The sequence below is a fragment of the Centruroides vittatus genome, unplaced genomic scaffold, assembly GCF_030686945.1.
Source record: "Centruroides vittatus isolate TY-2023 unplaced genomic scaffold, ASM3068694v2 contig_559, whole genome shotgun sequence".
NCBI lineage: Eukaryota > Metazoa > Arthropoda > Arachnida > Scorpiones > Buthidae > Centruroides > Centruroides vittatus.
This window is the reverse complement of record NW_027122332.1, coordinates 677,842-703,107: the sequence shown is the minus strand read 5'-3', so window position 1 is coordinate 703,107 and position 25,266 is coordinate 677,842. Positions and strand designations below refer to the sequence as shown.

Below are 25,266 nucleotides of genomic sequence, written 5' to 3'. Positions count from 1 at the left end.
GTTGCTGGAAGTTTTTTCTTCGACACGTGGATCATATGCCAAATGGGGATCTCAGGAGGACTTTATTAAGGAAACTTACCCCATTTATGTGTTGGAGGATGTGACAGAGGAACGTTTCAACACTGTACACGAGGTCCCCTAATTGAAATTTGCCCGGTCCTCTTGAAGAAGCTATAACGCGTTACAGATATTGTCCAAAATTACTAGTAACGAGGCCTCTAAGAATGCGAGGCCCTCTGTCATGGCTGGATATGCCTATGATTAATGCAGCTGTGACTATCGCCTATGGACGAATAGCGAATATTACGGTGAAAATTGGGGTGCGGGAATTTAAACCATAATCATTTTACTCCAACACTAATTCACTTCACTAAGAATGGAGTAAATTAGTCTCCACTCCATTCTAGGAGAGAGGAGGATACTTCATTGAGAATCGAACTCGGACCCTCCTGCAGATAAAAAGTCACACTCAATACGTTCTCGACGTCATCTGAGGTTGAGTTACACTTCTTTGTATCACGAGACAGTTATTTCCTGTGAGTTATCCAGCAGATGACAAAAGAGTTACGTGAATCATCACCCCCTCCCTAGAAGATGCTATGCGAAATATACACAAGGATTTTGTACGTAACTGTATTGTTTGTGTGTTTAAAATATTATTATCATTCAACGTATGTATGTAATCTTATTCTTGTGTTTTTAAAGGACTTTTTGGAGGCCAATAGCCTATAAAGGAAAGTTAGTCGCTAAGAATGTATTGTCTGGAACACAGAGCTAATAAATGGTGGTTCCTTCTTTGGGAAGGACTATGTCTTCAAATAATTAATGATATATTTGTGTTCAATGTGTTTTAATGTAAAAATGTTTCATTTTAAAAAAATGTTTCAATTTAATAAAATTAAATTAAAACCTCAGATTTTAATTTAAAAAGTCTGCTCTTATTGCATTTGATTTGTTTTATTGGTATTATTTCTTTCTTTAAATCACTATCCATCCACATTTCCTACTAAATAAAATTATAATTCTGTTTTAAGACAATAAAATATAGACAAAAAGATGATAAAATATTTATTTCGTTTCATTTTTGCAAGTTTTGTTAGACTTTACATAGTCTGCAGTGTTAGTGTTCTCCTCGAACCGCTAGATGTCACTAGCTCGCGCTGTCGCCACTACGGTGCATGATAATACACGAGAGTTTTCACTATTGTCGTATAAGCTATTTGGCTATAGGTTTTTGATAGCGACTGCGACAAAATGGCGGCGATTATGCCAAATAATCTCTTATCGCTTCTCGCAAATCGTTGGCTTCATTGAATTAATTACAGTAGAAAGAGAACAGATTACTTGCACCACCTCCCAACTTACTTCAGTGCATTTTTAAAGAGAAACGTCCCCAACTCCTTACATCAGTAGAAGACGGAAAAATCGCTACCTTAATGACTTTCAAACGTTAATTGTTAGTACAATGGAAATTTTAAATTCAAATTTGAAATGTGTAGGTGTCGCCATCTGGTGCATTGATTTTTAAATAAACATTTGAATATTTATAATGTTTTATAAAACTGCTGAGCCTAGCATCACTAGTGGAAAAATCAATGGATGCAACGCGGGTTCGGGGTGCTTACAATCTTAACAAATTTCTGAAAGAAGATAATTATGTTATGTAAATCAAAATGAATTAGATTAAAATATTCCCCACAAGTCGGATGTACACACGAAAAGATGACTTATAAAGTATAATGGAGGATGGTACCTCCAGGAGACACATTAGAAGTAGCAATGAAAGTATTGAGGACGTATTAAATCGAACAAATAATACCATGAGGTATCTAGTGTTGAGTTATGTGAGTTGCAACACAAACGTGTTGAGAATATCATGTGGTACTAACTTGTTTTGTAAGAACATTCACTGAAGGAGTTGGTGACAGCTGACACTCCCTAATGACACTTCTACAATTGGTTCACCATCTGGGCACCTAATGACCTAGTGTCACTAGGTGTTCAGGTAGTGAACCGATCAGATTTTGCAGTGGCATCAGATATGGTCGTAGGAAATTCTTCAGAAAGAAAACAGAGCAACTCCTCGCATATAAAAGTGGTTACATGTGCTCACAGAATGACTTTATCCTACACAAGAGGAAGCATTTCAAATATGCAAAGTGCAAAATCATATCCATAGGTAAAAAGCTCATATCATACTCACTGAAGACACGGGAGGAAATCCTACACGGAATATTTGGGGGGAGTAGCTATAGAGAAAGGACTGTTTGGTTCATGCCAGGGAAATCAACTACAGGCTCATTTGGTGTAAGACACAATGAAGAAGTTTAAGTCTCCTTTTTCTAACATTGTAATGGATGCAGCAACAGAAAAGACGAGATTAGAAACGCCACAGAGCATATTATATGAATGCACATAGAGGGATTGTTCTCCATTCAGATACTTTGGCTCGAAAGTGAATAAGGACGAGATGTGTAAAGAGAAGTAAATGGCCAATTATGCATAAGCTATGTATTTTTTGTCGCTCGCAGCGCCACAAATCCCCTAGTGGTGAGTTTTGGAACTAATTTTCTTGTCGCGCATACAAAATTTGTTTGAGCTACACGTTTCGCCAGCCCCTTTGAATTTTTAATATTTATAAATAAATTTTAATATACATTATTTCTGTTCTAGGACTCCTTAAACACAGGTGCCTCAAACAAGCATTTGATTTATTTAAGTAAGTAATCTGCCATTGAATATTTTCCTAATGTATATATTGAAAAGTATATATAGTATTTATGATATTTTTCATAGAAATTAATAGTTTATGAAAAAATATTTTAGAGATAAAGCTTAAAATCATCGAGTATAATTACGTAACAGTCGATAAGATTTCCAAATAAACAATATCTTGTGATGGAAAACATATATTTTCTAATTAATTAATTTTCTAAGAATTGATTTCGATCGGAACGAATGCATTTATTATCGCAAATTATTTTATATTTTATCTTATTGTAAATATTATTATTATATTCGAATTTCTATCGCCTTGTTTTCATATTATTTCTTTAAAGTTAAACGTTGTCCTTCGTTTAAAAAACATTTGCTGAACTCATTGCATGTAATATAATGTTTTGCATGTATAGGTCATACCGAATTATATTACAATAGACTGTCGATAATCCGGCCTTTTCGTGCACAGAAGGGCACCGGATTAGTCAGTGTGCCCAGGCCTAAAGCCTGCTTACACGTAATGAATGACGTGGTGTAATCTCCCCTAATAAACAGCATGAAAACGGAATCTCATAGGCCAATACGCTGCAGGCTATGCCGGATAATTGACAGGCCGGATTAGTGAGTGTCTACTATATATACTTTCAATAATTTCTGTATATGGGGCGTAAATAGACATTAATATCTTAAATGATTAAAACATGAATGGAAGGTCGGATCATCCTATCGTTCTGGGGAATCCGGGAGTGAGTCTCAACGAGCAACTCTCAAGGAATTTTTCAGTTTATATATGCCTGGCTCGTCCTTTACCACCTGGCATCCCTAATTGTGGCCTGGTCGGACCCATGGAGGGTATGGAAAAAAGACATTCTTAGTGTCCCTGAGTGGAAAAATCCCCGTAAAATGAAAAAAAGAAAAAAAAAACATATTAATATTCAAACCTTCTTCGTGTGTAGGCTTACAGGAATTTTTAATGTCTCTTTGCTTCATTGATTTTTTTAAATATTTAATACAGGGCGTAGCGAACATAACTGGCGCCCGACACTTTATTGGCGCCCCCTCCCCCCTCCAGAAACACATAGTTTGCTTTGGAGACCATTTGGGCGCCACTCTGCGAGTGGCGCCCGGTGCATGATACACCCCCTTGCTCCCACCTCGCTACGCCACTGCTTTAATAGGTTTCGAAGATGGGCCGTTTTTAGTGTAATACATTATATACAGTAGCGGATTATGTTCCTCTGAGGCCCTAAGTGCAATTTTGTTATACGTAAAAGTGATTTTTATATTAAAAATGCAATAAAATCCTTAAATAATAACACTCTTTTGAAGCATTTTAAACGTTTAACTAAATTTTTGAGGCCATTCGAGACGATGAGGCTTAAGGGCTATTTATTTAAATAAATCATTTAAATGAATCATTTGTGATAAACATTAAAACAAGGCACTTTATTGGGCTGCAATTTTTAAATTGCAGACTGTTGGGTCGGCTGTTTTGCACCTGTGAAAACTTAACGACCGGGATCCAATCTGGAACTGATCAGGTTACACTTACGTGTGGGCGCGAGATTCGGGGACGTCTTTTGTTCGGGTCAGTTAGACGAGCAGGACGTGACCGGTGTCCAGTCCGACCGTTATAAGCTATTCTTTGTTAAATATAAAACAGCGATTTACGATTAGTGATCTTGCACCCTAAGATCCTAACACAGACCCATACATTCCCATTGTCGTCCGTTCGTTCGTCTGTCCTTCATTAATCGAATTACACAGATGAAAATCGAGACCAGATATGGAAAGCTTAAGGACCAGAGTCCTGATTAACTATTAACTTTAATAATAATAATAATAATAATTTAGATTACGTTTTGTAGATTATATAAACATTATAAATATATATTCTTTATTTTGATATTAAAAGAAACTTAAAAATATTTCCAAGATAAGATAAAAATCATAACTTTCGAGAATGATGCCAGTGTCGATTTAATACTTTAAATAAACTACTTAGAAAACTTATCTTTAAAATTTCCAACAATTTACATTAACTTTTCTCTATAATATACAAACAATTTCATATATTACATAATTTTAATTGACGTTTTTAATTATTAGTTTAGTAATTCAATTATATATAGGAGTATAATGGTTTTTTTGGACTACATTAAGTAGTCCAAAAAATAGACAGCTGGACTGTTTCTGCCCGCAAGGCAGAAACAGTCCAATAGCAGAAACATCCTTGAAAAAAGATGCCCTTTTTTTCAAGGCTGTCGTGGGTTCGGCCAGGCCCACAATGGGCAAGCTGAGTGGTTGAGGGAGGGAAGGGCTTGAATATATCCCGGACAGACCATCCTCCAAAAAATTCTTGGGAGGATTCCATCATGGATTCCCAGTAAACTGTAGCATTATGTGCTTACAAGTTTAAAATTAATAATTTATTACGTACTTAATGATTTATTAAGTAAAAATTCATCTAAAAATTGAAATATTTAACAAAAATTGAATTAAATTTTGCTTTGTTTGATGGGATAAGGTAAATTAATGTATGGACAATCTGCGAAGGATGACGTGCCTCCCTATAGGGCTTTCTATAGAAACTAGTCCCTATTTAGGTGTTACACACGTTGCCAAAGGGGTTATCAGGAGAGCTTTCTATGAGAAACTGCCCCTATTTAGGCGTTATACATGTGAAGAAAAACCGGAAAAATCTATGTCGCCAGCCCGTTGGTGATGCGCAAATCGGAGACCATCTACTAATTTTCGGTGGTTTAGCCATCGGCGCAATTAGATTTTGTATTAATATTAAAACTATTAATATATTAAGTTTTTGTATAAAATTTAGTGTATTTCATAGATTACAACACAAGTTTAGGACCTATTTACATGTCATCTTGTTAATTGGTTCGGTAGGTAATCAATTTAAAAGGAAGCGAATATATAATTAAAATTGTAGTATATTCATTATTTTTCTTTTATTGAAATTTAAAACAACTCTTTATAAATATATTAGTTTCGAATTGTAAACTATGAAAAAACGTTGAGTTTTGTAACATAAACATCATCTCCGTTTGTGAGAACGGATTATCTTTGATAAGAATTTAAGAAAGGGGTGAATGAAACTAAATAATAATAATCTAATTATTACGAACATCTATTACAATGTAGCCCATTGGTGGCCGAAAGATAAAATCGTGACAGCTGTCGTGGGTTCCCATCTCACCGGTGGATTGACCACGTGGGGTTTTCAGGATTTTTTTTTTTTTGATAACGCATATTTGGGAGCCATTTTCTAAGAGAAAATCCTCCCGAGAGGCAGACAGCCTATGTTTTGCGATGCCTTAAATCCAAACCTATTACAATATCTTGCTTAACCATGAAAGGACAGCATTAAAGCACGAGATTCTTCATAAGTAGTTAGAAATTCCATTAAGAAAATAGCTATCTGTCTATTCCATAACGGTATTATGGAAGACACAAGATCAAATCAGGATGAATAAACCAAGAATTTCTCGTGGGCGTTCTGTCTCAAATACTTTAGGATCCTTCCCTCACCTCCATTGTCTGGCCGAACCCACGATAGATATGGATAAAGCCATACCTATCGTGGGTTCGTCTGTAGACACTAGATCCAACTCTAGTGTCCACAGGTAAGAGCCAAGAAATAAGGAAAAAAATGATATTTAGGAAATCCTTTAGAACTTTCAATTAATTTCGTATAATTTACATCTTAATTTAAAGTGCAGGCATCTTTATTTGAAAGTTAATGTACGTCATCGCGTAATGATATCAAATGATAAAATGATAAAATAGCCAATCGTCATGAGTCGAAAGGCTACATTTTTGTTTATAATAGCAAAAGAACTTCTGGGAATAATTTCTAATATCTCATTTTACTGTTTAATTATGTAGATAGATCAATGACTCTTCGAGTCCCTTATATAAGTAAAGAAAAAGTCAGAAGCTACCATATATCGCTAAGGCTCGGTCCATAGAAGTAACTCTGCCGCTTCATCTCACTTAAAATATATTGCAATTAAGAACAATATTTCAGACAGAAAAATGGAAGCTGTGCCCGAAGAATACGAAAAGTTCCGTCCCAGGATATTCCCTGAATACATAAAAGATACGATCGATCGACATTTCCCATTGATGGATTGGACAGATGATGACGTGATGTTAGACATAGGCTGTGGACAAGGTAAGTCCACAAAGCAGATTCTCCTGCCGAAATGCCCTAAAATTAAGAAGATTGTAGCCATAGATATCGTGCCGAATCTTCTAAACTACGCTCGTAGCAAGTACCACGATGATAAAATCGAATACAAGGAGCAGAGCATCGTGGACAGGTGAGGAGATCTTTGCAGATTTTGAATTAATCTCAACGTAATTTTGAAAATATAATTTCTAATCTTTTTAGAATCGAAACGGAGGATATTGCAAAATACGATAAGATATTTTCATCTTACGCACTAAATTATATCGGCGACTATAATAAATTATTCGGTAACATCTCTCAAGTTTTGAAACCCGGTGGTTATTTTTGTATCTTGATAGCTGCCAAAGCTCCCGTTTACTCGACTCTAAGAGATTTGGCCAAACATAGAGATTGGAGGCTCTATATAAAGGTAAATTATAATATTTTCATTTTAATTTGTACGGTTTATAATATTTGATATTCACTTTTGTAGCCGGAAGAAGTGTTGGCAACAATTCCTCCGACCCATGATTGGGAAGATGTGGGAAACGACTTCAGGCAATTTGTATCCAAGTTCGGATTGAATGCAATTGAAAGTAATTACGAAGTTGTCGATGTTCCTTTCACTTGTAGAGAACACTTCATGAGTAAGTTAATTTCTTTATTCTTTTCTATATTTTGGAGCCAAAGACAGAACAAATTAACTTAGTTTTAATTAGAATGAGGCGCCATCTTCCTCCCTCCTCCTGTAGTGGAAATGATCAATTTTGATTGGCTGAGCGTACCATTCCTTTCTTCAAAAATCGTGACATGCGTGACGTTCCAGGCATGTAACAAAGCTACGCTACGTCACCTGTTACGTGTGATTTAGAGAATATTTTATTCTTCGTATATTTGACGAATTGATTTTATATTTTCAGGGATGATGGAAGTGGTATGCCCGAAACAACTATTCGAAGGATTGTCACCCGAAGTAAGAAAGAGACTCTGGACTCAAAGTGAGAACCACTTCTTCAAATACGGAGTCAGAGAAACCGAAGATGAAGTAATTTGGCCCGTGGGACTTTTAGCTGCTTGTGGCCAAAAACGTTATTCATAAATAACTTTTAAAAATTCAATATAATTGTAACAGATTTATTCGTTGTACGTAATTAACTCGGAACGTAAATTAATTAAATCTTCGTATTTTCTTACACCGGAAGTAATGTAAACTGACCCGTAAAATATTATAAGGTAACTTAAAATCCGTAATTTAATCTGTAAACATTTCCACTGTCGCCTGTCCTTCGTTAATCTAGAAATTGAAAACCGATTAATCACTTTATGACTGGTGAAAATTAGACTGAAAACCATTTATATATCTTTAAATTAATTTAAATGATGAATTAATTAAATTTAAAATTAATTAAATATATTTAGAACATTAATTTTTCAACAGCTCCGTGTAGATTATACAGAAAAAGTTTGATTATATACAGGACGAAGTACAATATACAGTTTATATTAAAGTTTATCTTGATTGATCAAACTAATCGAACTAAATTGTTTGCAGTTTTGTTAGGAAAAAACCAAAACTACTGAAAAAATGGCCGTTGTTTAGAGGTTTGACTGTGTACATATATAATATCTGTGGCGCGTTATCCTATGGGCAAAAAGGGCAATTGCCTGGTGAGCCCACCAACAGGGACCCCAAACCAATCTCTTATAACAGTAGTTTTTAAGCAACTCGTTGCTGGATATTGTTTTTTTATTCGCTGTTATGTAAACTGTAATCTATAATTTTTAATAAAAGGATATATTCGTGCTTATTATTGTTGTTATTTTATGACCTGGAGATACACACGACCTCTTTATCTTCCCACCCCCTCGACTTTTAATTACCAAAATTTAATGGCATCGATCCCCTAATACACAAACCACCTCGCAAAATTTTAGAAATTTTCGACCAAAGACACAGGAGTTATTAAGCTCCAAAATGGGTGAACAAAATCGTGTCTCACACACACACTAACATACATACATACGGGGAAAAAACCCCAAATTTTTTGCATTTTTCGACGTTTTCAAAGTGTCCTGAGCACAAAAATATAAAAATCTGGGGGGGGGTCATTTTTTCCAGATCGCCATACTTTCCTTCTGTATATGAACAATTACTTATTGTGACGTCATTACAATGCCAGGCTGCAAGTTAAAATATATGCTTTCGAATTTATTGATCTCTTGTCCCTATACGTCATACTTTTCCTGTTAACAATGGAGTCTTGCCGGTCAATATGTAACTCCTTTGGGGGAATTTTTAAATCGAAATAACACGACTTTCGGTTTGCACCGAAAGTTCGTACACAGTTAATCGGGGCCTCCTGCCCCTAATCGTTTCATGCCTTGTCGTTACATTCATCTATCTAACATTGAGATTAAGGAAAGACAGACAGACAGACGAATGGAAATTTATAGGTCTACAAGTTTTTTTTTCAAACTGCAGCCCAATAATGTTATTTAAGTTACATTTTCACGTAAATATTTTTTGTATACAGCAATTCTTGCCTTCTGGGAAGATTTTCTATGGGAAATTGGCGGTTATTTAAATATAAACGTGATGATACAAAATGAAACCATTTATTTCAATTATTTGTATTGCATTAAAATTCTTATTACAATTTCTCATTATTAATTATCATGATAAATTATAAAATACTCTTCTTTACACTTTATTGCAGGATTTTGTGAAGAGATTTCAATTCTGTTTGATAATCAGGAGTCACGGCAGTGACTCCCCGCCAAGTAAAAAAGTCACCAACTAATTACATATACAGGAATCACAGTTGTCTATTTTCGGGGGTCCATTTCTTCCCCCGAACACCCGAAGTAATTCCGAATATGCCGTTCGAAAGAAAATTATTTTCTTGGGTAGTGTGCGAAATTTCAAAATTTTCTATAAGGTGGTTGTCGAAGTATAAGCAATTAAAAAGTGCAAAAATCTCCAAAAAAAGAGAAAAACTACTGGATCTAAATGGTTCAAATTTTAAACTCAAGCCTTTCTCGTTATCAGTGAAGTACTGCGAAACTTCCGGGTCGACAGGTCAAAGCTTACGGGGTTTCCCCACAGAGCTAATTCAGTTTTACAGCTTAATTTTATGCTTATAAGAATAAAATATCATAGAAACAAATAAATTTTATTCGAAATAACAAAATGTAGAAAACAATAGTACAGGTTTGGACACGGGGACTGAAAAATATTCGCCATTCCTGGCTTACGAGATAACTTTCCAAAGATGTGGTTTGTGGTATCAGGCAAGAGGCATGGATTTTTTAAATCTGTAACTCCATTTACATTACCAATATTATTAGTGCTTCTAGTTCTACAGTAAACAGATGCTACATCTTTAAATTGAGTAAAAATGATTTGACTAATGAAATTTTATTTAGGTTAGAAACACGCTAAAAAACCAAATCAAATGCTCTTGCAATAAACTAGTTTATTACTTTTATATTTAAAATAAAACTAAAATATGTAAGTATAAAATAAGCGTTTATTAAAGTGATAGAAGGAATTCGTGTGTTATCTGGCGTGGTGTCGGACTTAATAAAGGTTTTACTCGTTATTAACATTTACAATTTTTTACAAAACTCGACCCTACCCTCAAATTAACCTTTTTGTCATTTTATGATAATAATATAGTGTTTGAAATAAAATCTACATAACAGATGGCGCCACGTACAGTTTAATTTATTATGATTAATAATATAAAAGTTATTTTTTAAATAAAACGTTATAACAGTCGGAAAAGTTATGCAAGTCGTTGCTGGAAGTTTTAAACTAAATCACCTGCTAATGACAACAAAGGTGCCATCCGAAGAAGTTAAAAATCGCCGAATTGATTTATCAAAATTTCTACTATTAATTTTTTGTTACTCCGTATTCTGGCGATTCTTTTATTACTAATATAAAAGCCCATTGCGCTAACGTATGCAGTTTTTTCGACCACTTCTAACCCTCGCCCTTTCTGTTGTGTACAGTGGTGTATTTTTGGCAAACCCCATTTCGTTTAATTACGCGTACGATAGTTTAAGAAACCCTGATACTGTAGAATTCAATTAGAAAAATTCTGCAAATATTTTCTGGTAGTTTATTCGCGTGACTAAAAAGTCTACCTAACCGATGCCCTTCATGTCGTATACACATGGAAGAGTTATAAACCCTCTTGTACTGTGTACATAATAAAAGGCCCTCTGCTGCAGATTCTTTGTGCATCACACTTATGAGCCGGATTGGTTTTAGTTTATTTGAAGTTGTTGGTACATATGCCCAAAATATTTCTTATTTCACAACAAAACACGAGTCTCTTACACACAACTGATATTACTCATTAATTTTATTTATTTATTTATATTTTGAAAATAAATTTTACATTATTAAATCCAAAATTACGCTAAAATGCCGAGTTTTCGGAGATAATTCACACATTAAATTATGCAGGTGGTTTCAAAATGATCTTCGGAGTTTCGAGGAGGCAACACAGGAGAGACACTGAGTTCACACGAAAGAGAGCAACGCAACCAAACAGAAACCCGGTTTATTCGTGAAAATCCGCCTCTATCTGGATACAGAGCTGCCAGTTTTGAATAAGATGTATATCTGAAGATAAACAACACCTGATTCTATAGCCCACAAGATCACCCAAGATCTTGTGGGGATTGTTTATTAAAGGGAGTATCGTCATGGCACTATCAACGGATCCATGTTGCAAAAGGTGTGGCAAGAACTGAATTATCATATCGATGAATGTCGTGTCACCCATATTGAACATTTATAAGTGTTAAAAAAAACTGAGTTTATGCAAAAAAATAGTTTTTTCTGTATGTATTGATGTTGGTGTGTGTGGAGGGACTGCGATTTTGTTCACCCTCTTTGAAGCTTAATAACTCCGGTGCTTTTTGTCGAAAATTTCTGAAATTTTGCAGAGAGGTTTGACTATTAGGGGGAATGATGCTGTTAAATTTTGCTGGGTAAAGGTCGATGGGGTGGAGAAATAAAGGAGGTCGTGTGTATCTCCGGTAGAGTCGGACTTAATGACGATTTTATTTGTTATTATCATTTACAATTGTTTATAAAACCCATCTTACTGTGAAAATTAAGCTTTTCCCATTTTATAATAGTTAATAATATAAAATTTAAAAAAATAAAATATGATAACAGATAGAGCCACTAAATTTTAGATGATGCCGGAAAAGTTGAGCAACTAGTTGCTGGTTTATTTTATATTATAATTTTATAAAAAAAATCCTACAGGAGTAATAGTTTAGTTTAAAAAAAAAGAGATTCAACTAGCTAAATATTTTCCTTTCATCAGTAGGACTTTACATTTTTAATTATTACAAACCAACAGATGGCAGCAGAAAACAGGTGACACCATACGCAATTTCGATTCTTTTTTTTTGCCAGAAAGTCACGTAACTCGTTTCTAGATTTCACTTTCCCGGCTGTTATGTATAATAATATTGATGGGGAAAACGTTTTTGGAGGGTGGTGTGACTCGGTATTTCGGAGCCCCATCCCTCACCATCCGGCCGCCCCGTTGTGGGCCTGTACGAACGATGGGCTTAAAAGAAGGTCCTCTTAATCCCCACAGGAGAAAAAAGTTTTAAAAATGAATAAAATAAAATAAAAACACAGATACGCGCGGCGTTTTCCGGGGCAAAAGTAACGAGGACAGACACATCAAAGTTAAAACCAAATTGAAAATTTGGTTATTTTAGTTCAACCCAAATCAATAGCAGTGTTATTTTAAGGAAAATCCCAAATCTAGAAGACCTTAAAATCTTTAAAATTTTTGGTGGACAGTGTGGCATTGTTGCTTATTTATACAATAATATATTCAACTTAAATTATATACCAAGTCCAAGGTTTCGTGGTAGAATATATTTTCCGTTGGGTCCTAGAGAGTAACTATAAAAACTTTGGTCCAGATTGGTCAAAGAAATGATTTTGGAAGTGTATAGGAAACAAGGACAAACATACAAACGTTTTATTTTATACACATAAAAAGATATAAAAAGAAATTTAATGCTGAAAAAAAGACAAATTATTTAACCAATTCCTTTTTACTGATAATTTAAGTTTAGTTTACATTAATTACACAAAATTAAAATTTTGCTCAAGTAAAATACCACTTCAAGTAATTAGACTGCGAATTTAACCATTAAAAACTGTAATTTATATACCGTATACTTTAACAGAAATAAATATACAGTAATTATGTATACGAGGTCAGAAATTCTCATAGCATTTATGTGAGTGTGGTCATCATTAACTCACACTTCATCACGCTTAACGAGTTAATCATCATTAACACACAATTTACTTGATCATCATTAACTCACACTTTACTTGATCATCATTAACTCACACTTCACTTCATCATCATTAAATCACACTTTACTTGATCGTCATTAACTCACACTTTACTTGATCGTCATTAACTCACACTTTACTTGATCGTCATTAACTCACACTTTACTTGATCGTCATTAACTCACACTTTACTTGATCGTCATTAACTCACACTTTACTTGATCGTCATTAACTCACACTTTACTTGATCGTCATTAACTCACACTTTACTTCATCGTCATTAACTCACACTTTACTTGATCGTCATTAACTCACACTTTACTTGATCATCATTAACTCACACTTTACTTCATCATTAACTTGGACGTTATTTTAAATAAAATTTACTTGTAAAAATGTCATTAAATTATTTTTTACAAGAAAATAAGAACTGAGAGTAAACTCCTATTGATTTAAAATTGTCTCAAGTCATGAAAATTACAATTATAAATTCGTGGAGAAAAATACTGGTTTCCAGCAAATAAATGGATCTTATACTTTTATGCTCTTTAAACCTTTTAGTTTAATTAATAGTGAGGTTTAGAATCATTTTCCATCATATTTACCTACTGACAATTAAGTAACACGGCATATTGACGAAAGGTTGAGCTGTCCTTGAATGAACCTTCGAAATGGATAAATCCTTCCTGTTAAGAATCGATCCTCACTTCCGTCTATCGATTACTTCAACTTTAATGACGTGATATCATGGCCAATAAAGAGAATGAGAATGAGCTACAAAAAGTTTATTTTGAATGCAATCGATACGTTTGCACGAGCCGGAAAAAGAAACCAAATGTACAAAACCGCTGAACGATAGTAGTCGCGGGTTCGCACCTGACAAATGAATTAGCCACGTGGACCAACGAACTTTTCGTTCCTCCTAGTGTCTAAAACCTAATAAAGACGGGATGAAATTTTTAATCATTTATTTAATTTAAAATATATGCTCTCGATTTTAGTAGTCTCTTGCCCCTGTACATCATACTTTTTCTGATAACAACAAAATCATACCGGACGTCTATCTCACTCCGTTCTGGAGAAAATGTTTTAATTGAAATCATGTGACTTCTGCTCGAGTTCAGAAGTTCGTATATGGTTAATGGAGTCCCCCATGCCCCTGATCTTTCCATATCTGGTCTCGATTTTCATCTATTTAACTCAGTTCTCGAGATTAACGAAGGACAGACCACTGTCGTTGGTTTGTAATATAAAAATTGCAGCCCAATCAATACTAATTATTTTTGAAAAATTATACGTTATGGTTCATATATATATCATTATTACAGTTGAACTTGCAATAACAGACACCAGTAAATGGCGAACAAGTTTTCAGGAACTTCCTTTCTCGAACAGAAAATGCAACAAAAGAACCTCCAAATAAAAGCTACCTTCAAACAGAGGGCAGTTTTCACGCTATCTTAAATGGCAGTTGTTCAGAGGTTTGACTATACTTGTATATATATTTTAACGAAAAGGTTTTTAAGGAATTTATTAACAATAGCGGATCCAGAGCAATACGCGTTATAGCTCTATGGGGCCCAGAAGAATTTGAATTAGGAGGTCCCATGTACAGTGTTGACTTCAGACATTTTCCTTCGGGGAAATTTTATGAGAAATATTATCTTATATAAGGTTTATTTGGGGCTCCCTGTTACTAAGGACTCCAGACAATTGCACTTTTTGTTCATAGGACTTTATCCTATGGACAAAAAGTGCCACTGATCCAGAAATCTTTACTTGGGGTATAGAAAGGAAACTTTGAATGCCTGAAGTACCTGGCTTTACTCGTGAACATCCCCTGAGGGGGATTGCACTGTACCCTGTGCATCCCCTAGATCCACCCCTGGTTGTAACTGAATGGAAAAAATTTTTTTGAAACATCTTGTGTAAAATAAATTGAAATAAATTTCAAATTGAATATTTTTCATATTCTTTATTTAACAACAAATAAAAATAATATTTTCATATTCACATATAATAAGCTTTATAGAAAATGCTTGATGGACTTTGTGATGCTCATGCTGAAAAAATTACAGAATATACATAGATTTTTTTTTCTTTTATATTTGAATACGAAGCATAAAAATATTTTTATTTGTGTAATTCTTTTATTTTTTATTTTAATTTCCTTGTTTATTTTTTAAATTTGATTTTCTTATAGAGTAAATCCGTACAGTTACTGGCCATATAATGTTTTTGGATATCGTTTTTAAAGTTTAAAGCGCATAAAATAATTATGTTTTATATTAATTAATTCGAATATAAATGCGGAGATTAGTGGCTCAAATTGTAAATTTTAGTGTATAAATTACAGTAAAACCTGTCTAAACGGTAAAAAAATATTAACACGTGATATCCTCAACAGGTTTTCACGTTCAGCAAGAAGGGTCCGCCTTCTTGCTGAAAGTAAACAAATAAAGGAAAAATAATTTTAATATATTTCTGGTCACCCCGCGTAATCAATAAGCCATAAATACGATTTTTATAATTTTCTCATTGAAATAAAACTTGTATGAATAATTTTCACGCATTTATACGAATTCAGCTTACACGTGGTAAGGTAAGTTATTGGTGAGTAGCCAATAACTTTGTAAGATTTATTCTATAAGCCTATAATTTATAGGAAGAGACCATTTTAACAATTATGCCGAACCTGCTTGCCATTTTAAACGTATTACATTATATATTTCTTTATTTTTGGAAGTGTTAGATATTCTGTATGACGACACGATAAAGGAAAACAGTGCGAAGAAACATGGCTTCACTCTTTTGATCTCGACGGACTTCTCGTATTTACTGTCGATCTCCTGAGGAATAAAACAATACACTTGCCCACTTTTAACTAATAAAAAAAAAAACACGTGGCGAATTTACCCGATAGCGTGCGCTCAATTAAGATGCGAGTGCGTACGTACAGGATGGCACAAAACCAGCTTAACCTACTGTATCTTTGCGCTTTATTTAGTGGCAGGTCGCGCGCTTGAGGCCTACCTTATCTTAATTTATTTTTAAGGAAACAATTGAATGATTTGTATGTTTTTATTAAGTAATAAATTGATTCGAGGGCATTACTTAGTGGCCCACCTGTGGCCAAGCGGTTCCGTTCATTAAACACTGGAAGTTCGGTCGTCGTTTGCGCCTCTCCATGACGTGGAGTTTTCCGCGTTTTCTCCACGTCTGTAACATCTGAATAGGGGACAGTTACCCTTAAAAAGACCTCCCGGAAGGCATCCCCTCTAGGCAGATCGCCCAAGTGTTGCGTTGCCATATCTTAATAAAAACAAAAAGCATTACTTAGTGTTTAGAACAAGGGAGACCTCAAAATTGGGGTCCTCCCGAATGCTTGATTCGTCGCTGGTTTTAATTTTCAATCGAACGAGGATACAAATTTGAAACCATTTATTGTGTTTGCCTTCAATTTCGGTCTTTCTTTGTTTTATCTCAAAGAGATGTCGCATTTTGAATCATCCCCCAGTCTTTGTACAGATCCTTCCTCCATGGGAGAGGTCTCCATAATTCAGATCTGAAGAATATTGCAAGCTTTTCTCTTCTCTTCTATGGTGCTTTACCACAATGCAAACGACGTTGAAATTGGGGGATTGAACATACTGGTTCCAAGTGCTGATTTAACCTAGTCTTTTTATTGGCATACGGCAAAACGACATATGGGCGATCTGCCGTGGGGAGTGCCTCCCAGGAAGAATTTCTATGGGGTCCCTATTTATATGTTACTAAAGTGAAGAAAACCATGAAAATCCATGTGACCAGTGTTCACTGGTTTCATCCACTCGACCACTGATGGGCTTAAAGTCGCCGTTAATTTGAAATTCAGCATTAAAGTCGGATTGATGGGATATAACAACGCAATGCATTGGCGATCCGGCAAGCAGGATGCCTCTTGGGAAAACTTTCTATGGGAAAATGGCTTGTATTTAGATGTTAAGACACGCGAAAAAAACCCGAACTCTAAGAGCCTTCCCACTGATTACCAGTAATCAATGGTTTTATCCACTAGGTCACTTCTGGGCCAAGCTGGTAAATAGATTTTGGGCCACCCCGTACTTCGGCAAATACAGTAATTTAAACGAAATATTTCGTTAATTCAGCAAATTATGAATAAAATCGATTTAAATTTGGCTTACCGATCACTTCAGACTTTAATCGAGCCGCCAAACTTCTACGAAACGCTAACATTTCTGGATCGATTGTTGGTTTCTCTTCTTCGTTAACCACCGTTTTGGCTGCTCTTGCCGATTTTGGTCTTTCGTTAGTCAATTGTTCGTATTGTTTTAATTGCTTCTGACGTTCTTGCTTCTTTAATGTCAATAGACGATCTCTTTGCTTACGGAGATATTCTTGACGTAATTTTGCTTCTTCTTCGTCTACCTGAAAATCAATTAGCGAAATTTATTGAAATTTTTTAATGAAAAATTTAAAAAAAAATTATCATAAAATCGAAGATTTTAAATACTTTTTGGGGACAAACGGCGATGTAAGAGTCGTATTTATTGGGTATTTCGGTTGGTGGTTCGATGATTTCTTGGTCACTTTCTTTCAGAGATAATTGGATTGCCTGAAAAAATATAACATTCCAATTAATTAATTCGTATTTAAATGCTATTACCGAATTATCTTAACAATCATCTATGTGTACAGTAAAAGAGTTGCCCAACTTTTCTGGCCAGACTTTAAAATTGTATGTGGCACCATCTGTTATAATATTTTATTTTAAGCATTTTTAAAATATTATTAATTATTATACACTGGCCAAAAGCTTAATTTTGAAGCTAGAGATGAATTTTATTTAAAAGAGAAAATTATTTAAAAGAAAAAATTATAAGTGCTAACGAGTAAAATTGTCACTCGATATAAAACACATGACTCCTTCTATCTCCCCACCCCGTTGACCTTTAACCACCAAAATTTAACAGCATGGATGCCCCTAACATACAAACCTCCCTGCAAAATTTCAGAACTTTTCGACAAAAGGCACAGGAGTTATTAAGCTTCAAAATGGGGGGACAAAATCGTTCCCCACTCCACACAGACACTAACACAAACATACAGAAAAAAAATCCCCAAATTTTTTGCATTTTTCGACGTTTCAAGATCTCCGAAAATGTAAAAGTATTGGGGGGGTCATCGCCATACTTTCTCTCTGTTATATGTAACAGTAGGAAAGGTAAAAAAAGATGTCGTAAAGCGAGCCACCTTACTAAGCTGTATCATGAATTGTTTTCAATTAGAAACAATTATACATAATTAATTGTAATTCAACATTAACTATGTTCAGTTAAATAATACTACAAATAGACATGCCCATGAAAAATGCAGCATTTCACATAGTTATAACAGAAAATGTATACCAGTCGTAAAACAGGGGTATCTTTTATATTTGAATAAAATTCTAGTTAATGTTAATTACATTTTCTATAATTTAAATAAAATCTAAATTTAAATTCAAGATAACTTCAAATTAACATTAATTTTATGAAATAAATTATTATAAGTAAGTATTTCGTCCACGCCCATTATGCCAATAATATCGATTTTATAAGAGTGTTTTAAATCTATTAACATCGTCACAATGCCGGACTGAAATTTATAATTGTCTTTTAATTTAAATAAAAATCACGTGACTTCCGGTCCAGCCCGGAAGTTCGTATATAAGTTAATCGAGGTCTGTGACCCTAAATTTTCTATATCTGGTCTGGATTTTAGAGTGTCTCGTCCTGCACACCATCCTTCCCCTGATCAAAAATTCTTCCAATCTGGCCTCGATTTGTAGACCTATAAATTCTGAACAGAGACAACAGTGGGATTTATAAATCTACAACGTTTCTTTTTCAAATCGCAGCCCCAAAAGGGCGAAAAGAATTAAGAAATCAATCAATAAAACTGATGTTTTTTCACCTATCAAAAACCCCTTAATTTATATCATTCTCGTGACATGTTTCTTTTATATAAATTACAAAATTTTGGGGTTTCCTGTGCATCCCAGACAAGTAAACCTTCTGTTTAACAGACTTACAGACAGCCTTTTCTAATTGGATCTCTCTATATGTAATTCTTTAAATATTTTTCGGTTATTTCATACTTTTACACCAATAAAATATCGATTTAATCTTATATTTATAAATGCTCTTATGTAATAAAAATTAAATTATTTCCCATTCGTGCCAATAAATCAAATCACAACAGCACATAAATAATTCTTCCTGCGACACTTCGGCAGGTTCAGTCCTATTGTTTATGGTGTTTTGCGATGTCACACACCATATATTTTGTAGTTTATAACAATATAAATAAAATATTTTAATAAAAAATAATTGATTGACTGTCGTGACTTAAAATACTGCATTTTCAAATCAATAATAAATAAACTTTCTAAATAATAAGTAGATGGCGTTTATAACGTTTTTTCGTCCGCCATTTTTTATTTTCTCTGCTGTAATATGTAACACAGGGAAAGTATGGCCATCGGTCAAAAAATGACCCCCGAAAATTTTTGTCAATAGTCTTTCTATAAACCAAATTCTTATTATTTTAATTGTTTTATATTATTTTATGTAAACAAGTTTTTCGTATAATAAAATTAAAAGAAAAAATTTAGGGAAAAATATACAAATCTTTCAATCCTCCAATAAGTTTAACATTATTTTAGTAAATCCCGAATTTAATTCTTAATTTAATGCATAAGAAAATAATATTTCACTATTTAATGCAAAAACATTGTATATATGACGAGAACACGCACAAGAAAATCCATAAGATCAATAAATCTATGATTAATTATCATAGTTGACTGTTCCTCCTGAGATCATGGCATCTTTGTTCCATCCAGAAGATCTTAAGATCCAACGTTACCTTTTTAGGAACATGTACAAAAAACACAGGCTAGCAAACTTACTATTTAAGAAGATTATAGTCACCCATTACTACAAATCCAGTCACGTTTATGGTTATAAGATAGTTTTTTTAAAAAACCATATTACTTATTGTGACATCAGGCTGCAATTTTTAATCATATTTTTAATTTATTCAATTTAAAATATATGCTCTCGATTTTATTATTCTCTTTACAACATACATTTCCGGTTATGTAGCCTATATAAATCCGTTCACGAGATTACGGAAAGACGGATGCCAGTGGGAATTTACAGCCAATTATACGGATGCCAATTATAAATATTTATATAACATATATAAATTAAATTCGTACCTTCTCTAATAATTCTTTCTCTTTTTGAGCTTCTGCTTCGAGTCGCGCTTTTTCGGCCATAGTTGCTTGAATTGCCAATTCCAATTCCATATTTTCTCTTTCTTCGAGTACCTTTTCATCTTCCGCATCCCTTACAGTTTTCCTGCCATGGACAATTTGTAAGATATATATACCATAAAATATTTATTATATAATTTAATAATATAATCTTACTTAATGACTTCTCTCATGACGGCCTTTTCTTCATCAGATGGTTGATCCTCTGGTGGTAACAAAGATTCGGGTAGCAATCCATACTTCTGAGCCAAAACCTCTAAAGCTTGCAGTTGCAATTCGATATTCTTCTTGGTCATCATTCTTTTGAATATTTCGTAATCGTTTGCTGCCCAAATTTGTTCGAACAGACTCTAAAAAATTAAGAAAAATTAATTCGATTATTGTATTTTCTACATATTTTCCACGACTTTCATGACCAGCCTGTTTCCTTTAACAATACAGTAAAACCTGCGTAATTCGGAATCTCACGGTACCAAATGATTTTTTTTTCCGATTTGGCAGGTTTCCGTTCTATTCGGGTTCCGTTTTGGGCAGGTTTTACTGTATATTCCACAACTAATTTACTAAAGCAAAGCGTCGGTCAATCAATTGTGTAAGGCTTACGGGAGAATCTAACTTGCAATGAGATCGACTAGCCCATTGCAAGTTAGATTCTTCCATGCAATATGCCCAATGAGGAACTGTCTGTGGCACTCGAGGGTGCGTTCAGAGTTGAAATTTTTGACAAAAGGCACAGGCGTTATTAAGTTTCAAAGTGGATGGGTGAATAAAATCTACACATCTACACACACTAACATTCATACGGGGGTCATTTTTTGAGCGATCGCCATACTTTCTCTGTATTATACGATTTTCTATGTTTAGAAAAACCCGTTTAAAATGGAAATCTGTCAAACCATTCAGTACTGTGCGATCCGGCTCACACAGGTTTTACTATATATTAGTTTTCAAAACATCAATAATATCGTTAACCTCATTCTTGCCTATTACAAATCGACAATCGTCGTTTTATCATATAATTATTTGGCGTTATCCCAATTTGAATTTGACATAAAAATATTCAATCAAACAGAGTAAGATAATTAAAGTTTTCAATTAATTAAAATAATAGGTAACATTTTTATATACGAAGAAAGCTATATACTGTTCTCTGTTCTCCATTAAAAAAGTACTAAAAAATTACCGGAATTAATAAATTACCGGAGTTTTGATGCTTCTCTGGGTCTTGTACACGAGTACAAGACCCAGAGAAGCATCAAAACAAAATGCCAACGTTCCATTTATATTATACGATTCAGTTAGAAAAATTCAATACAACAGATGAAACTCAAATCACTTTCTATCAACTTCAATTTTGAATCCAGAAACACTACAAAAGCACTTGTATCATACCGAACAGTTTTGGCATCCGAGACAAACCCATACCTGGAGCCCGTTTCAACGTTAACTACAAATAAATTTGTACAAGTTCACTTTGGTGTCCCAAGATCGGCACCCGGGCAGTGCCCTCCTTCGTCCCCCCTTAATTACGCCGCTGCTATCATACTAAAGTCTGAAACACGCCAGCCTCTGATGACGTTCAAATAACATATATCATTTTTTGGAGGTTTATATTATTTTAATTAACCAATATATAGTCTCCTTGTGAGGAAAACTCCACAAACTCCGGCCGGGAGTTTTCTTCACAACTACCAGTGTTCAATGGTTTTAATCCACTCGGCCACTATTTAGGTGCAATGACATGCGAAGAAAACCTGGAAAACTAATCCACGTGCTTAAGAAGCTTAAACGCAATATAATCAGCCCAGTTCTGGATAAATTATTTAAAAAATTGCTTATAATTCAAATTCGTTAAATTATTATTGCAGTTACTCACCTGATGAAACTGCGAATGGATATTTTTATTTGATTTTCCACATGCATTATCGAATTGTTCGGCAGTTATGCCCAGGTCTTCCATGTGGCTACCCAACATGAAATCTACCTAAAATTTATTATTATTATTATTTTTTTAATGAAGAAAAATTAATTTAACATAATTTTAAAAATGATATAAAATCTGACTTCGTATTATTAATTTTTTAAATTAATTTATAAGAAATTTACCATATTTTTATATTCTTCGTAGATTTTCGGATACTCTTCTGGAATATCCATGTCAGGTTCGAAAACTGAAAGGAAAAAGAATGAGTGTTACATGGAGTATAGTTGGATTCGATTGATGAGAAACAATGCAACACATGGGCGATCTTCCAAGGATGGGTGCCTCCTGGGAGGAATTTCTATGGGAATTGACCTCTAATCAGTGTTAGACACGTGAAAAAAAAGCCGAAAAATCTATACGAATTGACTCCTATTTACGGTTTAGGCACGTGAAGAACACCCGGAAAAATCTGTGAGAAATAACCGCTATTCAGGTGTTAGACACATGAAGAAAACCCGAAAAAGTCTATCAAAAATAACCCTTATTCAGGTGTGACACGTGAAAAATAGATTTTCCAATCTATGGAAACTGACCCCTATTCGGATGTTAGACACGTAAAGAAAGTGTGGAAAACTTCATGCGGCCAGACCGTTGGTCGAGTGCGAACCTACGACCACTCTTCAATGATTTTATCCATCCAGCCACAGGTGAATTGAAATATACTTCAGAGAAGATCGTTTTTGCTTTTTCACCTTCCATTTTAATTAATTTAAATAATCCTCGACATACAAATACTACTTTAGATTAAAATATTTATAAAATTCCGATTGTTATTAACCATTACGTAACTATGTAACAGAGGAATAAAGTTAACTACACGTTAAACAGTGGATATCATTTTCTGTTGGGAAGCTTTCCATAAGTTACGTAACGTAGATATGAGAGAGTGGGTACGTAGGTAATCGTTACGATGCGTTACAACTGGGTGAGGTGTTTACAAAAACGTTACTTACTTCTGAAACACGGGTAACAAACAGAACGATTCATTTGTGTTTCTGGAGTGTTGTGTAGCGAACCGTAATGTTTATATTACTCTTTGTACTGTAATTAGCAAAATAACGTAACGTTCGCCACTCCGTGTTGTGTGTTACGCCTTCGCACATCTAACGTAATCGAGGAGACGCGTTATGTAATTTCTGAGATTACGGAGCGTTGTATAAAGCATAAAAATAACGTTATGTAACATATAGACGACCCAAGTAAATGTTTGTTGAAATAACAATAAAAACGACCGGAACTGGATTTATATATAAGCTAAACAATTCATAGCTTGGGGGCCTCACATTAGGAGGGGCCTCGTTCCATTCTAAAGACAGTTTATACATATTTCCCATTATTATTTGATAGAAGAGGAAGAGCTTTTCGCATGTTGTAACGCAGAAGTCTGAGATCCTGTCCAAGTTTTTAAGTTTTTTTAGCCAGTTACACTTTAATAAATGCTCGAAATTCATTTTTTAACAACAAATATACTTTAATTGGAGCATAGTTTATAAATTTGCCAAATAGTAACCATAAACATCATTAATAATGAAGAATTTAAAAGCCTATTGTTACATACATTCTTACTAAATTTAATACTTAAAATTCGAGTTATGGACATAAAAATTTAAAGAGAAATTAATCGATTTTCTGAAGTACAATTAAATCGACTTCCTTGGTAAACTTAACGATTTAAAAATTATTTGTGTTAATACTAATACATTGAAACCATAGGAGAAGATAATTTACACGATGAGAAATAAAGATTTTTCTGAAATTTATGCTAATTATTTGCATAAAATGTACTCACCTACAGACTTTTCTTCGATAAAAGTCATTATTGGCGCATTCCAAACGGGTCCTTTAAGGAATCCAACTAAGGATTCGAATACCCAGTCATACTCTTCGTCAGACATATTTGATGCTAGCAGAAGCGACGATAGGAATGCTATGCTGTGCTTGATATTGTATACATCACCGGGTCGCTATAGTAACGAAACTATAACAAATTATCCGTAACACAAACACTACTCAGTCACGTGGAGTAGCAATGTACAGAATCTATTGTTTTAGAGATAATCGAAATTGTATGATGAAAGTGTTTACAGAACCAACAAAGGCATACTTTATACTACTAATAATAATAATTAAATATTATTAATTAGTGATTTAAAAGCAAATTTATAATTAAATATATATATATATATATATATTAAAAAGCTTGTATGTATGTACAGTAGTACACAAAACAATTGTGAAAAAAGTCATAAAATAATTTTTATAATTTAAATTAGGGAAATTTTATAATAATTTTTATAAAAATTAGCATTAAAATTAATTTATTCACAAGTTTTATTGGAATTTATACTTATAAAAATAGAAAATAATGCATGTTTATTATTGATTACACAATAAATATAGACTAGTGACTCTACATTGATTATTATTATTTTTTCATAGCTACATTTTAAGCATGGAAGATATTTAAATAAATAATTTTTTTAATTAACAATTTATTATTAAGTTTATAAAATATAAAACAAGATGGTGATTAAAATAGGGAATTTGAATCTAAATTAGTTTAGAATCCCATTATTTTAATTGCTTGTGTAAAGGATCCTTTTTTAAGGAATAGGATTATAACTGAGATGAGGTCAATAAAGGCTTCCTGGTTATCTTTAAGACTGATCCTATAAATTCCACATACACAGAATGTATTGTTT

At 33.8% G+C, this 25,266-nt stretch overlaps 2 protein-coding genes across 2 annotated transcripts; one reads left to right on the top strand and one right to left on the bottom strand.

Moving 5' to 3' along the window:
* Positions 1-6,696: 6,696 nt before the first annotated feature.
* On the top strand, positions 6,697-8,081 carry LOC136978846 (juvenile hormone acid O-methyltransferase-like). The gene is made up of 4 exons (XM_067274666.1): positions 6,697-7,058; positions 7,130-7,337; positions 7,401-7,554; positions 7,828-8,081. Exons 1-4 carry the CDS (start codon positions 6,772-6,774, stop codon positions 8,004-8,006), a joined length of 828 nt encoding a protein of 275 aa, XP_067130767.1. The 5' UTR covers positions 6,697-6,771; the 3' UTR covers positions 8,007-8,081.
* Positions 8,082-15,229: 7,148 nt separating this feature from the next.
* LOC136978845 (cilia- and flagella-associated protein 36) lies at positions 15,230-24,489 on the bottom strand. Its single transcript, XM_067274665.1, has 8 exons — positions 24,354-24,489; positions 22,687-22,751; positions 22,457-22,564; positions 20,737-20,930; positions 20,524-20,665; positions 17,773-17,874; positions 17,444-17,687; positions 15,230-16,108 (listed from the first exon to the last, which is right to left on the bottom strand). Exons 1-8 carry the CDS (start codon positions 24,457-24,459, stop codon positions 16,095-16,097), a joined length of 975 nt encoding a protein of 324 aa, XP_067130766.1. The 5' UTR covers positions 24,460-24,489; the 3' UTR covers positions 15,230-16,094.
* Positions 24,490-25,266: the final 777 nt, after the last annotated feature.

What these genes read in the sequence shown, in the direction of transcription:
- LOC136978846 (XM_067274666.1), top strand. Translation starts at nt 6,772, where the DNA reads ATGGAAGCTGTGCCCGAAGAATACGAAAAGTTCCGTCCCAGGATATTC. An exon ending in ATTGGAGGCTCTATATAAAG is followed by an intron (nt 7,338 to 7,400) that starts GTAAATTATAAT and finishes TCACTTTTGTAG; the next exon opens with CCGGAAGAAGTGTTGGCAAC. An exon ending in TTGTAGAGAACACTTCATGA is followed by an intron (nt 7,555 to 7,827) that starts GTAAGTTAATTT and finishes TTATATTTTCAG; the next exon opens with GGATGATGGAAGTGGTATGC.
- LOC136978845 (XM_067274665.1), bottom strand. Translation starts at nt 24,459, where the DNA reads ATGTCTGACGAAGAGTATGACTGGGTATTCGAATCCTTAGTTGGATTC. An exon ending in ACGAAGAATATAAAAATATG is followed by an intron (nt 22,565 to 22,686) that starts GTAAATTTCTTA and finishes AATAAATTTTAG; the next exon opens with GTAGATTTCATGTTGGGTAG. An exon ending in AGAAAGAATTATTAGAGAAG is followed by an intron (nt 17,875 to 20,523) that starts GTACGAATTTAA and finishes ATATTTTTTCAG; the next exon opens with GCAATCCAATTATCTCTGAA.